Source organism: Danio aesculapii, chromosome 17 (genome assembly GCF_903798145.1).
Source record: "Danio aesculapii chromosome 17, fDanAes4.1, whole genome shotgun sequence".
Lineage (NCBI taxonomy): Eukaryota > Metazoa > Chordata > Actinopteri > Cypriniformes > Danionidae > Danio > Danio aesculapii.
In genome coordinates, this window is record NC_079451.1 from 50,926,159 (window position 1) to 50,941,606 (window position 15,448).

The 15,448-nt window shown below is 37.9% G+C and overlaps 1 protein-coding gene across 1 annotated transcript; it reads left to right on the forward strand.

Moving 5' to 3' along the window:
• The first annotated feature begins 5,258 nt into the window (after positions 1–5,258).
• LOC130245012 (pre-mRNA splicing regulator USH1G) lies at positions 5,259–6,652 on the forward strand. The gene has a single exon (XM_056477634.1). It carries the CDS (start codon positions 5,260–5,262, stop codon positions 6,550–6,552), a length of 1,293 nt encoding a protein of 430 aa, XP_056333609.1. The 5' UTR covers position 5,259; the 3' UTR covers positions 6,553–6,652.
• The last annotated feature ends 8,796 nt before the right edge of the window (positions 6,653–15,448 follow it).

Genomic DNA, 15,448 nt, shown 5'->3' on the forward strand with positions numbered 1-15,448 from the left:
AGATTCCATTCTTTCAGCCCAACGACATATCCGATGAATGGTCGAAGGTTAAATGCATCCAAGCTTTTTTAGCACTTCTGAAAATAATTGTGTTATTTATTAGAATTAATTTTGATTTGTTTTCAACTCCAAATTCAATCTGACTCCAATTTGCACAAGCAATAATTTGCTCGTTAACACCACTAAGACCAAGGAGCTCATTGTGGACTTCAGGAAGGGATGAACAGGCTCACATGATCCCATCCACATTAATGGGATGGCCGTTGAGCCTGTCTCATCCTTCAAGTTCATGGGGACTCACATCTCAAAGGACCTGTCCTGGACCAGCAACACCTCCAGCCTGGCCAAGAAGGCTCACCAGCGCCTATTTTTCTTAAGGCAACTTAAGAAGAATTCAATTCATCTTTATTTCTCTAGCGCTTTTACAAAGTAGATTGTGTCAAAGCAGCTTCACAATGAAGATTATAGTAAATTTAAACTGTGTCAGTCCAGTTTTAAGTTCAGTTCAGTTCAGTGTGGTTTAATTTTCCCTGCTGAAAGTCCTAACACTGAAGAGCAAATCCATTGATGAGCAGCTCCACAAGTCCAGAACCAAGCAAGCCAGTGGCGACCAAACTTTACCAATTGGCGAAAGTGAAGGAAAAACACCTTGAGGGAAACCAGGCTCAGTTGGGCACGACCATTTTTCCTATGAGCAAATGTCTTGTGTAGAACTGCATTCTAGCCGCCGGAGGCTTAAGAACATTCGCTGTCCATCGTGGAAAAGCTGCAGGTGTGAGTAGGTCACCGGCTGGTGTACAGGCTGGTCCTTCAGGATCAATGCGAGGACTCGTCTGTCACTGGGGTCTTAAGGGAATCAGTCTCATGCTCTCCACTCCTCCATGACCACAACAGCAGCTGCTCAGGATACTGCCTGGTCCAGGATTATGGAAACCTCGGGAATAATAAAAAAAAAGACTAACATAAGTGCAGATGCCGTTCAAATTATAATGTCTTTTTGGGAAATGTTCCCGGCTCCGGAACCAGCTGTCCTCAGCCATCTTGGTGAACTTCTATCGCTGCACAATAGAGAGCATCCTGACTAACTGTGTCACAGTCTGGTATGGAAGCTGCTCTGTTGCTGAGCGTTAGGCACAGCAGCGGGTGGTGAAAACTGCCCAACACATCACAGGGACCACACTGCCAGCCATTGAGGACATCCAGAAGAAACACGGGCTGTTTCTCAATTCCCAGAACACAGGGAACGGACTCGCGTTCTTGTGGAGGCCGGTCATGCTAGGTCAGTTCAGAAGAACAAACTCAGGAGAGCATGAGAACAGAGAACGCGTCCTATGAGGAATGAGATGTTACGTTCTTCCCTGGGTCTCCCTGATGGTCATGTGACATTCACACGTTTTTAATGGAAGATTATTTAAACATTACAGCATTCATACAACGATTTATTGTTTTCCCCATTTTCAATATATATACTTTGCATAAAGATATTATAAATATACATTGCACAATACTTATAAAACTGATTTTAATATGAATTTCAGCAAATAAACACCCTTAATGCGTTTATTCCTTTGAAAAAAGATTTTCAAGGTAATGTTTATTTTCGCTGTTTTATTTAGGGAAACTCCTGAGATAAATAAGTGATATCTCTGAACTTTAATAATAAATCTATATAAAATGCTGTGCTTCCCACCTCCTTTATTCAGCCGCAATGACTTCTGGGACTTCTAGAGCGAGTTCGGTGCTCAAGTCTGCATCGGTGCATCCTCGATATCAAGAACACATCCGGGAACGAGTCCTCCGTTCTTGTGGTCTTGAGTATTGGAACTGAACTTTGGCAGTCGATGATGACGTTACAGGAGAACACAAGGACGCAAGATCGCTGAAGAACGCATATTGAGAAACAGCCACTGTCTGCGCCGAGCACGCCGTATTCTTAAGGACTCCTCTCACCCTGCTCACAGACTGTTTCCTATCCAACCTTCCGGCAGGCGCTTTAGGCTCCCCCAGACAAAAACCAGCAGACTGATAAACAGCTGTTTCCCCAGAGCTGTCTCCCTTTAGAACTCTGTCCCCCACTGTCTCTTTTGTCACACACCTCTTACACCCCCACACTCTCCCCATAACTTATACTCCCAATAATCACTGCACTATTTAATATTTGCACATTTAAAAACTGCACATTCATCGCACTACATTGCACTGATTCATTTCTGAATCGCACATACCCCCTGCACATATACATTATATCTATCTGCACACTTCTGATACTAATTTCAACCTGTACATATATTCTTCTCAGTTCATAGTTAATACAACCTGTATATAATGTTCATAGTACATCCATCTGTAAATATAGTTTTTCTATAACTGCACTTTATAACTTATACCTGTATCCTGCACTTGCTGCTATTGCACTCCTGGTTAGACCTAAACAGCATTTCGTTGCCTTGTACTTGTACATATGTAATGACAATAATGTTGAATCTAATCAAATTTTAAGTGACTGTCAAATTTAGACTGTATTTCTAATTAGGAATGGGTCACATTTGTCATTCATGAATCAATTTAGTGTTTTGACTTATATCTGAAGAGTTCAGAAGCAAAAACCTCTAAGTGCCATCTGAACTTGTCTTCTAATATTAGCATTTTTCTCAGCCTCCTGTGTCTTGATTTAGTAATTTTACTTTTATGGCAAAGAATAGGTTATTTTACTCGCTTTTAACATGTAATAACTGAACATAAACATAAGAGGCTGAGCGAAATGCTGATTGTAGAAGGAAATTACAGATGGCACTTAGAGGATTTTGCATCTGAGCTATTCATCTGATCCCATACTCTTCAGTTATACGGTCATTAGGGACCCAATGGCGCACAGAGTTTTCACGCCCTGGGGTTTACGTGTTTCTCATGGACATTATCTCGACACTCTGAAGTTAGTCAGAGGATGCAGGGTTAACTAATGGCCCATTTCCATTGAGTGGTACGGTATGGTACTGTTCGGTTTGGTACTCTTTTATGGTCGTTTCCACTGTTAAAAGCTACCTAAATGTGAACCGTACCGTACCACTTTTTGGGTACCCTTTGCAAAGGGTACCTAGCAATACAAAAGTACCAAAAGGCAGAGCTAGACATGCAGCTCAACGCTATTGGTTTACAGAGAAATATCACTAGCTCATGCAACAAGCCAGGAAAATGAAAACCAAGGAACCGCCATTTTTAAAAACACAGCCGAGACGTTACACCATAATAATATATACATATAATAACGAGCCATGGTCAACCAAAGCTCAAACAATCCTTGTCGTTGTCTTGATGAACAGCCACAAAGCCAAGAAGGAGAGCAGAATCCGCGGTGTGGCCGTAGTTTTTACTAGGCCGTCTAAATTGTGAGCGGTTTCACTTTCTCCTGTCAACCCACCCGTTTTTCCCAGGATTCTCCCGTATTTTACAGTTCATCCTGTATAGGTATTTTCCTGTATTTCTCTTGTATTTTCAGTCTTTCTCTGAAGGGTGTCAATAAACATTAAAAAGCCGATCCTCCCTATACGCAACCCATACCGCCGAATCACCAGGGGGCGCCCCTTGCTCTTAAATGTCTGTTCTGTGCTTTTGTTTTATTTAGGCATGAGAACACTGAAATAAATATAAAAACGGCAGGATTCCCTTTCCTTTTCATTACAGATGCCATCACCCCTCCTATACAATCCTCAAAACATATAGGGGTGCATGTCTGTCAGACGCGCTTCATTGTGATAAATAGACGCTGTTTCCCAAACTGATTCTGTACACGCGATTTAAAGCGGAGCGAAAGTCTGGGTTTTGGGTGCATGTTTGAACAGACATATACACATAATTTATAAAAATAATAACATCTAAAGATGTTGATCTTGGTGGGGGCTCGGCTGTGTTCTAAATGACAATCATGTTTTCAAAGTGCACTGCAAGGGAGCGCAATTGTAAAAATAAAGATCGCTAAAACTGAACTGTAAAATTACTTTGAAAGCAAATTACACCTAAGAGTGACGACTTTAATGCTTTTTTACAACTTTTTAATCATTCCTTGTTTAAATGTTCTAAATAAATAGGGCATAGGGGGGATAAGTGGGAATGGAACACAACCAGGAACTATGTTTCTAACTACAGCTCTAAAGGTGTAGTTGAAAGTGCACAAGTTTGCGACGCAGTTTGCGAATGTTTGGTGGAACGATGGATTTGGGAAACGGCAAATCAACAAACTATGTTTGTAACAAGATTTTTTAAATCTTCATTTTCGCCAATTGGTGAAGTTTTTCCTTGCTGCTGTCGCCACTGGCTTGCATGGTACGGTATCTGTAGAGCAGAGCATCGATGGATTTACTCTTCAGTGTTTGAACTCTCAGTAGTGATTATTAAACCACACTGAACTGAACTTAAACACTAAAAACTGAACTGACACTGTTTCAATTTACTATGATCTTCTATGTGAAGCTGCTTTGACACAATCTACATTGTATAAATGCTTAACAAATAAAGCTGAATTGAATTGAATAACCAACAGAACTTGTGACCTTAGTTGGCTAACGATGGTTTTGGGAAACGCACCCCTGTACAGCTTTACTGTAGACATTTCCTCGAGCGAGAATGACATTGACTGAAACTTTCTGTCGTAGATAATTCTTCAAGATTCTAGTATTCAGCTTAAAGTGACATTTAAAGGCTTAACTAGGATAATTAAGGTAAAGTTCGGGTAATTAGGCAAGTCATTGTAATAGGGGGCTAATAATACTGACCTTAAAATGGTTTAAAACAGTTAAAAACAAATAAGACTTTCTGCACAAGAAAGAATATTATAGGAAATACTGTGAAAAATTACTGAATCTGTTCAACATCATTTAGGAAATATTTGAAAAAGAAAATTATTTACAGGAGAGCGAATAATTCTGACTTCAACTGAATATCATTTGTCATGCCAAGAAAGCAAGTTTTAATTTGAGAGATAGAGAAAGAGAGAGAGAAAATTATGAACTGCAGCAAACAAAATCTCTTTCTTTCCCTCTCCCTCTCTCTCTCTCCCTCTTTCCCTCTCCCTCCCTCTCTCTCTCTCCCTCTTTCTCTCTCTCCCTCTCTCCAGCTGATGGTGAATGAATGCTATAACAGCATCCTCAATCTCCAATGGCTGTTTCCGTAGCAACAGCAGAAGGCGTGTGGAGAGGCTGTGTATAAAAACACAGACACTTTCCAGACGACACTCACAAACTCTGCACACACACACTCTCCAGCATGCTGAGGCCGAAAGATCTCTGCCAGGGCTCCGGCACCAAAACTTTCCTGGACGCCATGCAGAGCGGCAAGGTCCACCTGGCTCGCTTCGTCCTGGACGCTTTAGATGGACGAATAATCAATGGGAAAACCGAAAACAGCCGTACGCTCCTAATGCACGCCGTTTGCCTTCAAGATAACGCATCACGCTCTAAATTCACCCAACTTTTGTTGGAGAAAGGAGCTGATGTGAACATACGAGAGGATCACGGACGCACGGCTCTGAGTTTTGCTTGTGAACAGGGATATTTGGATTCAGTGAAGCTTCTGGTGCAGTTTAATGCAGACCCTGAGCTGACAGACACATGGGGGAACAGTGCACTGATGTACGCCGCATGCGGAGGTCACAGCCAGGTTTTGGAGTTTTTAGTTCGTGCTTTTAAGAAGCTTGGTCTGCGATTAGATCGCACAAATAACGCCGGACACTCAGCAGCACAAGTTGCTGATTTCTTCGGGCACAACCAATGTGTTCAAACCCTCAACACTTGTGGAAAAAAGCTAATAAGTCCAACAAACAGCAGTGGAGATTCAGCGGAAGATCTCCGCTGGCCCAATCGACTCCCAAAACAAGTCCTGGAGAGATTCTCCAAGCAAATCCAGAGCAAACATGAGGAGATCCTCCCGGCTTTGTTTCAGAGACAGCTTTGTGTTGGCGACTCTAATAATCTGAGGATTCGCTTCAGACATGAACCAAACACAAAATCTGAAGCTGAATGTGATTTATTATTCACCTCAAAACAGATTCAAAACTCAGCGCTGAGTGAGAGTGAATCTGATGCCAAACTTTGGGGGAAATCTCCATCTTTAAACCTAGAGCTCAGAAAGCAATCCTACCAAGGAGACGTTCGAGAGACCAACAGATCGGCTAGTCGGTTTAAAAGAGCGTCCCTGCAGGATGAGAAACCGCTCAGGTTTTACAACACAAGCGTCCTAAATCCAGTCGTTCCCAAATCATCCAGACCAAGCAAACTGCTGTGCAGTCGGGAGGAAATGCAGCCTGACAGGATCAAACCTCGCTCTTCGGGACTGTCCGGATTGGGGACAAGACTCCTTCGCAGATTCACCGCTCCCGAATTCATGAGGATCCACAGAGACTGTCCCAGCAGTGGCACAGGGCACGCTAAAGGGAAAATGTCTCGCTCGGAGACCTTCCCGTTCTCTCAACACCAGAGAGTGAACAGCCAGCCCAGCGTGGACAGCATCAGCGCCGTCAGATGCGAATTTGAGAACAATTCTGTCATTTTCAGCTCCTAAAATGAGCTCCGGGTGAGTGCAGCGCCTCCTGTGGGCGTTTAAAGGAGAACAGACGTTCATTTAAAAGATGTTTATGACTATCAGAGGCTATACTGTAAAACAATGATGATTTTCTGGAAACACTTTATATTAAGTGGACTTAACTACTACAGTTAAAGTCAGAATTATTCACCCTCCTGTGATTTTTTTTTTTTTTTTTTTTTTTTTTTTTTTTTTGTTTATTTGTTGTTCGAATATTTCTGAAATTGTTAAACAGAGGAAGGAAATTTCTGATAATATTTTTTCTTCTGGAGAAAGTCGTATTTGTTTTATTTCGGCTAGAATAAAAGCAGTTTTCAATTTTTTTAAATGCATTTTAAGTTCAATATTATTAGCCCCCTTAAGCAATATTTGTTTTGGATTGTCTTCAGAACAAACCACTGTTATACAATGACTTGCCTAATTACCCTAATCTGCCTAACAATTCTGACTTCAACTATACTTGCATCAAAAAATAAATACAATCTACTTACTGTGTTCATAATGTATTGGGTGGGATACGTGTGGGGTTATGGACAGTTTTGGGGGTAAGAGTAGGTTTAAGGGTTGATTGAGATGTAAGGGATGGTCAATGGTGTATTCACAGAAATTAATTACAGATGTAATTACATGCAGGTATAAAAATTAATCATAAGTGCAATGTAAAAATATACATTGTAACCATTGATTAATTTCAGTGTAAGTACAAATTAGTTAAGGCCACTTAATGTAAAGTGGAACTCGTTTTAATTTAAGTAACAATTCACATCATTTACTACCGCCTTCCCAGTTATTAACTGTTTATTAGCACTTATAAAGTTGATCTTATTTTACATAAAGCCAACTAAAACCTTACTAACACTTAATAAGCAGCTACTTAGTAGTTTAGTGAGCTAAAGGTCTTAGTTGATGGTTTGTTAATAGTGTGAATTGTACATTTAATTAAAGTGTGAAATTTTCTTCCTCATCATTTTTTTTACAGTAACCATTTTCACAGATTGCATTCGGAAATATTTGTTCAAGTTAATTTATTACTGTATTTATTTATTGCTGAAAACAATCAAAATTGTCAGACAGTGTTATCAGGAAATAGTCAGAAAATTATTTATATATATATATATATATATATATATATATATATATATATATATATATATATAATTAAATTAGAATGTCATTGTTTCACTGGCTTATATTTGTTCTTAATTTAAGCTTTAATTTTTTTTAGCTCTTAATTATTATTTTTTTTGTTTATTTATTTATTTTCATCTAAATTCACCTAATATTTGTGTATTTTTTGAGAAAACAGAAAATGCATGTCAAATTAACAATATTTTGGTATTTACACCGGAAAAACTGACAAAAAATACAAAGTAAAAGCCATGTTTTTTATATTTTATTTGCAGTGTATATATATTTAAAATATTCTCATGCTTGATGAATGTAAGAACTCCAGAGAGTTTTAATCGCTGCTGCTCTCAAGGTCTTTCACTGCCTCTGTAGATTCATTAACGTCCTTCAGCTAATAGTGAACTGATTTAAATATGCACCGCTAAAGATTGTCTGTGCATTAAGTACTTACATGCTTTTATGATAATACATTCATGTACAGCTGAACACAGAATTATTCCTGCCCTTCTGGGAAATTTTAATTACTTATCAAATATTAGCCAAGTGGTTTTTAACAGGACATTATTCACAGTATTTCCAATTATATTTTTATACAATCTGGAGAAAGTCTTCTTTTAATTTGGCTGGAATAAATAAAGGTCAATAATCTTAGCCTGTTTAAGAAAACTAATTCACCTAACTTGCCTAATTAACCTAGTTAAGCCTTTAAATGGCACTTTAAGTTGAACACTGGTATCATGCAAAACAACTAGAAAAATATTAGTGTAGTGGAGGCCAGCTAGTGAAGTTTGTCTTTAGCCTCCTTGTTAGAGCAACCAACTCCCATGCAAAGAATCCCCACTTTAATCCCGGGTGCAGTAGGACCAGTGGTTTTCACGTGGGGGCTCATCCGGGATAGGAGTGAGGTTTAGGGGGGTGAGTGTAACAGAAACCAGCTAGCGAAGTGCTGTGCAGGTAACTCACTCCTCTGGCCTCTAAAGGTGCTCTAGCGACAGACGCTAGAGACCATGGTCTTTAGCCTCCTTGTTAGAGCAACTGACTCCCATACAAAGAATCACCAGTTCAATCCCAGCTCACACCAAGTTGGGTGCAGTAGGACCAGTGGGTTACACGTGGAAGCTCGTCTGGGGTGGGAGTAAGGTTGAGGGGGGTGAGTGTAACAGAGGCCAGCTAGCGAAGTGCTATGCAGGTAAACCTCACTCCTCTGACCTCTAAAGGTGCTTTAGCGACAGACACTAGAGGCCATGATCTTTAGCCTCCTTGTTAGAGCAACCTATTCCTATGCAAAGAATCACCGGTTCGATCCCAGTTTGGGTGCAGTAAAACCGGTGGGTTGCACATGGGGGCTCATCCGGGATGGGAGTGCGGTTTAAGGGGGGATGAGTGTAACGGAGGCCAGCTCACTGCTCTGACCTCAGTAGGTGCTCTAGCGACAGACTTTAGCCTCCTTGTTAGAGAAACCGACTCCCATACAAACAATTGCCAGTTCAATCCCAGCTCAGACGGGGTTGGCTGCAGTAGGACCGGTGGATTGCAAGTGGGGGCTCGTCTGGGATGGGAGTGAGGCTTAGGGGGGTGAGTGTAACAAAGGCAAGCTAGCGAAGTGCTATGCAGGTAAACCTCACTCCACTGACCTCTAATGGTGCTCTAGAGATAGACGCTAGAGGCCATGGTCTTAAGCCTCTTCGTTAGAGCAACTGACTCCCATTTAAAGAATTGCCGATTCAATCCCAGCTCAGACCAGGTTGGGTGCAGTAGAACCGGTGGGTTGCACATGGGAGGGAGGTTTAGAGGGGATGAGTGTAACGGAGGCCAGCTAGCGAATTGCTGTGCAGATAAACCTCACTCCTCACACCTCGAATGGTCTTTAGCCTCCTTGTTAGAGCAACTGACTTGGAGGGTTACATTATGTACTGTCATCATGGCAAAGACAAAAATAAATTAGTTATTAGATACTAGCTATTAAAATTCTGTTAAAGAAAAAACTAATTTAACAGCATTTGGGACTTTTTTAATTAACATTTCACAGGAGCACTAATTTTGTGTTCAACTGACAACTGTATATTTTTATAAGCCTATATTTCTGTCTTAATCCAAAAGGAGTGACGTAAATCATCAAGCGATTGTGATTTGTACGCAGTTTTGTATATCTATGCATATCTCTAATGTACATAGTTTATATTCTGCATTCTTTGATAGACGAAAACTCAAAGCATCTCTCTGTGAAACTGTATTTTGATAGCCAAATATATAAATAAAACATGCTTCAAGAATCTGTGTATGACAAATAAAACTTCATATCCGCGTGTTTTTTTATATGCTTGATTTATTCATTTAAAAAATGTAAATGTGTATTTGTCCTTTCATCACTGACCAACATACAGACAAGCACACGACACATGTGGTGGACTGATTATTGTATCCTCATCTACACAATCACACAGAGCTGTGCAAACTGACACGGGCCGACACACACACACACACACACACACAGATGAGTGCAAAACAACACAGGAGATCAGAAAACACTGCAAAAATCACGAATTCACTGTTTACTTATAAACTCATCTGTGCATATTCATACTAGAACACTGATTTTGAACACATTTGATAAAATACTATAGCAATTAGTGAATACTATAGCGTTTTTGAACTATACAGTTGTAAAGTGTATTATACTGTATATTTTAGAGTCTCTAAGTCATGGGTCTTAAACTGGATTCCTGGAGGGCCGCAGCTCTGCAGTTTTAAACACTAATTAAACACACCTGATCCAACTAATCAAGGTGTTCAAGACTACTAGAGACTATTAAGCAGGTGTGAGTTGGAGGTGGTTGGAGCTAAAGTATGCAGAGCTGCGGCCCTCCAGGAAGTGAGTTTGAGACCATTGGTCTAAGTGTATTAAACTGTATTAGAGTCTCTACAACACTGTGTTAATGAGTGCTATAAAACTGTAGTGAACTGATAAACTAATAAATACTGTAGTATAGTTCAGTTTTACTATAGTAAAATGTGGTGTATTGTAGTATAATACACCCTATAGTTGTTGAAAACTACTTTATATGCACAACATTACTAGTTATTGTGTTACTACTATTGCTGTTGTATATTGAATCACCACATCAGAATTTGAGTACTTTATGGTAGTATGGTTCAAAAACACTACAGTATTTACTTTAAATTACTATAGTATTGTTTTTATATCCCTACTGAAAAAAAAAAAACAGCTTAAACCAGCCTAGGCTGGTCGGCTGGTTTTAGTTGATCGACCAGCCTGGTTTTAGAGGGGTTTTGGCCATTTCCAGCCTGGTCTTAGCTGTCAGGCTGGAAAATGACCAGCTTGACCAGCCTAGCCACGCTGGGGGCCCAGCCAAAACCAACTATGTCCAGTTAAAATCAGGCTGGTCAAGATGGTTTTAGCTGGATTTAGCTAGTCACTTTCCAGCCTGACCAGCTAAGACCAGGCTGGAAATGGCTGGAAACGGCCAAAACCCCTCTAAAACCAGGCTGGTCAACCAGCTAAAACTAGCCACCCAGCCTAGGCAGGTTTAAGCTGGATTTTTTTCAGCAGGTAGATTGAATAGTGCATCTGAAAAAAAAAAATCTGAAAACTAATGTTCTTTAAATTTATTAACTTGCATATTATTAATATATTCATATTCATTCAGTGATCTGGTCTTAAACCATGTTAGCACAACATTATTGATACATAACTAGTGGACCTTTTTGTAATTAATTTAGTATGCTGCAATCTTTTAAATGTTACTAATGTATGTTTACAAAATTAGAAGTTTCCCATAATATTCAGGAAACGCTCACTGTGTTTGCAATAAGTTGAAAAGAGTGTGCCAATGGTTCGGGATTTATGGTAGAAATTCGAAGTGTATAACCGGCCGTACGACGTGAGTTTGATTAGAATTACAAACGCGCGAGTTAAACAAAGTGTAAACAAACAACAAAGATGGCCGACGCGCGAGACCTGTCAAGTGGAGCAGCTTTGGTAAGCCAGCTAGCAGAAGATGTTTGAATGCTGTTAATTATTATCTAGCCAACTGGCAAATGTTGTAATCACCTTTTCCGTTTTATACTTCACCCGCAACAACAATGTGAACTTCTAAAGAGGCGTTTGGACATTATAACTTCTGAATGCAGAATTATCCAAAGACCTGAGGACATCGCAAAGAGGATATTAATCTCCAATAAGGTAAGAAATTAAATATTTAATAAATGTGGATGACGTGTGGAGATGATCGACAGGGGACGTAAATAAGCAACATAATGGTCAGTTAATGAGGAAGTAATTTATCCAGGTTGCATACTCCTTACAGACTCAAACTACATTTTAGACGTAGTATAAGTGCTGTAGGTGAATTGGGATGCTTTTGTAAAACTAGGATAAAGATGTAATGCACTAAAATATGAAAGATAAACAAAACATTAAGTCCAGCATATTAAAATAGTTCATGCCCAGAAGAACAGAGGAATAATCTTTCTAGCAGTAACATTTAGAGAACGTCATGTGGTCTTAAATAATGTTTGGAAAATATTACCACAACAGTGTTATTCATGTAGTTATTTTATGAATTATTATATTCATTCATTTATTCATTTTCTTTTCGGCTTAGTCCCTTTATTAATCTGGGGTTGCCACAGCAGAATAAACTGCCAACTTTTCCAGCATATGTTTTAAGCAGCAGATGCCCTTCCAGATGTAACCCATCACTGGGAAACATCCATACACACTCATTCACACACATACAGTATGGATAATTAGCTTTCCCAATTCATCTACATGTTTTTTTTTTGGACTTGTGGGGGAAACCGGAGCACAAGGAGGAAACCCACGCGAACACATGGAGAACATGCAAACTCCACACAGAAATGCCAACTGACCCAGCCAGGGCTTGAACCAGCGACCTTCTTGTTGTGAGGCAATTGTGCTACCCACTGCGCCACCGTGCTGCTTCTAATTATCATATAATGAATATTTAAAAATATATTTAGTTGAGTAAAACTAAATGTTACTACTTGTTTTAAAGGGTTGAGAGAATGCAATGGTCACATTTTACAATAAGTTTGTATTAGTTAAAGTTATTTATTCTCTAGCATAAACCAACAAATAATGCATTTATTACAGTATTTACTTGTCTTTATTAATGAAATAAAGGCATTCCTTGTTAGTTCTTAACTCACAGTGCATTAACTAATGATAACATTGATTTTAATAATGCATTAGTAAATGTTAATGATTAATAAACTGTGTACAAGTATTGTTCTTTCTTAGTCCACTTTAGTAAATATATTAACTAATGAAACCTTATTGTAAAGTGTGATCAAAGTAATGTTTCCATAATGTTTGCTGATTGATTTATAATCATTGCATGAAAAAATAAAACTAAATTAATTAAATAAAAAAAGAAAACATTAATAATAATTAAAAAAGCATTCCGAAAATACTGGAAACAGCAAATACTGTTTCTTAACATTTGCATAATAAAAAAAAAAACCTGGTTTTGAACATACAGACAAAGTTCAGAAATAATATTTTGTTGTGGTACTGCTGTGGTATTTTGTAAAGCAAAGGTCACCATAAAAGTCCTTCGAAATGACCTCATGTACAGTGAAAAAGCAGAGCAAATGCAGATTGAGAAAAACATGACAGAAATGATCTTCATTTTGCATATAATGTACATACAGTAGGTTTAGTGTGTGAACGGCCCCAAACAAACCAACACCTCCATTGCTCTCTCTTCTGCTGTCTTTTAATCTATAAGTATGAAAATTTAGGAAACTTCACAGTACAACAGGCAGGATGCCAAATATCACAATGAACGCTGCATCCAAAATGTAAACATACACACATACACACATTTAGAAACCTGATATATGCAAATTATATATATATCACATTGAAGTTCATATTTGTGTATGTATGTATATATATATATATATATATATATATATATATATATATATATATATATATATATATATATATATATATATATATAGTGAAGATGGCCATTTACCTATATAATTTTTCAACCTGTGGAATTACAAATATACAATAATTTTATAGATGTGTTTATATACAGTTGAAGTCAGAATTATTAGCCCCCCTGTGTTATTTTTTTAACACATTTCTAAGGATAATAGTTTTAATAACTCATTTCTAATAACTGTTTTATTTTATCTTTGTCATGATGACAGTAAATAATATTTGACTAGATATTTTTCAAGACACTTATATACAGCCTAAAGGTACATTTAAAGGCTTAACTAGGTTAATTAGGTTAACTAGGCAAGTTAGGGTAATTAGGCAAGTTTTTGTATAATGATGGTTTGTTCTAGATGCAGAAAAAATAGCTTAAAGGGGCTAATAATTCTGTCCCTAAAATGGTTTTAAAAAATTAAAAACTGCTTTTATTCTAGCCAAAATAAAATAAATAAGACTTTCTCCATAAGAAAAAATATTATCAGACATACTGTGAAAATTTTCTTGCTCTGTTACACATAATTTGGGAAATATTTTAAAAAGAAAAAGAAAAATCAAAAGGGGCTAATAATTCTGACTTCAACTGTATATTTATATAATTTGAACATAATACATAATAATATATTTGAACATATACATAAATAGGGCTGGGCTATATGTCAAAAATGCAATCTCCATTAATTATTTTCTATATTGAACAACAACGATATATAATTGATATCAGTTGTTAATTCTTCCAGATTTAAAAGAGTATCCCAACAATGACAGAAGCCACAAATTAGAGGGTACATTAAATCGCATAACCTATGTTCGGTAGCTGATAATGTTGGGAGTCGAAAATTTGGTGCATCTCTAATTTCAACACACTTCTAAATTCCCATTGTTGCAAATTTTTGCTTTGTGATTGGCTCAGATCAATAAAGAGTAAAAAAGTCCAGAGCTTATCACTGTTCTTAATATACATTTTATTGCGATTCGATATATCGTTTATCGGCCCAGCCCTATACATAAAAATTTGTAATTTCGATGGTCGTAAAATATATATGTAAATATGTAGATATGCTAGTTTTGCTAAATTTTGATATATATGACATATTAAATGAATGTAAAATGCAAATATGAACTTGTTTGTCAAAATGTAATTTGCATATATTGCTATTTATCAAATTTCTATATGGGTACACACACGCGCACACACACACACACACACACACACACACACACACACAGACAAACAGACACAAACCATTCCTTTCTTCTCACAGAAGTAAATAACTCAAATACGGCTGTTTTTCCCGCTTTGAATATGTACATTACTTGATCTTCTGAAACCTTTACAGTAAAATCATCCATTAAAGAAATCAGAAATCTCCTCAGATGCAATATTTACACAGTTTACAAACCATTCGCGGCACACTTTCCAAAAGCAGGTGCTCATCGATCCACTGGAAAATCAATAATTATAAATAATAGTTCATTAGGATATTTACAGCTGGTTACTTACAATGGCTCATAAAAAACGTTTTGCACCGGTCAACAAATGACATCGATTCTGGAGAAACACTTTCGCTCCTCAGATTAGGGTTCAAGCCACTTTTTAGTCATGCAATCCAGTCAAACGCAGGTGAAATATGAGCAACTAGGGCAGAAATGATCTGTCTTCAGATATTATCTGTGCTGATCTTGATCAAATATTGGCATTTATGTTTAAAAAAGGCGCTGAAAATGTTCATTGGCATTGGACATTGAATC

Coding starts and splice junctions, on each gene's coding strand:
- LOC130245012 (XM_056477634.1), top strand. CDS start 5,260: ATGCTGAGGCCGAAAGATCTCTGCCAGGGCTCCGGCACCAAAACTTTC.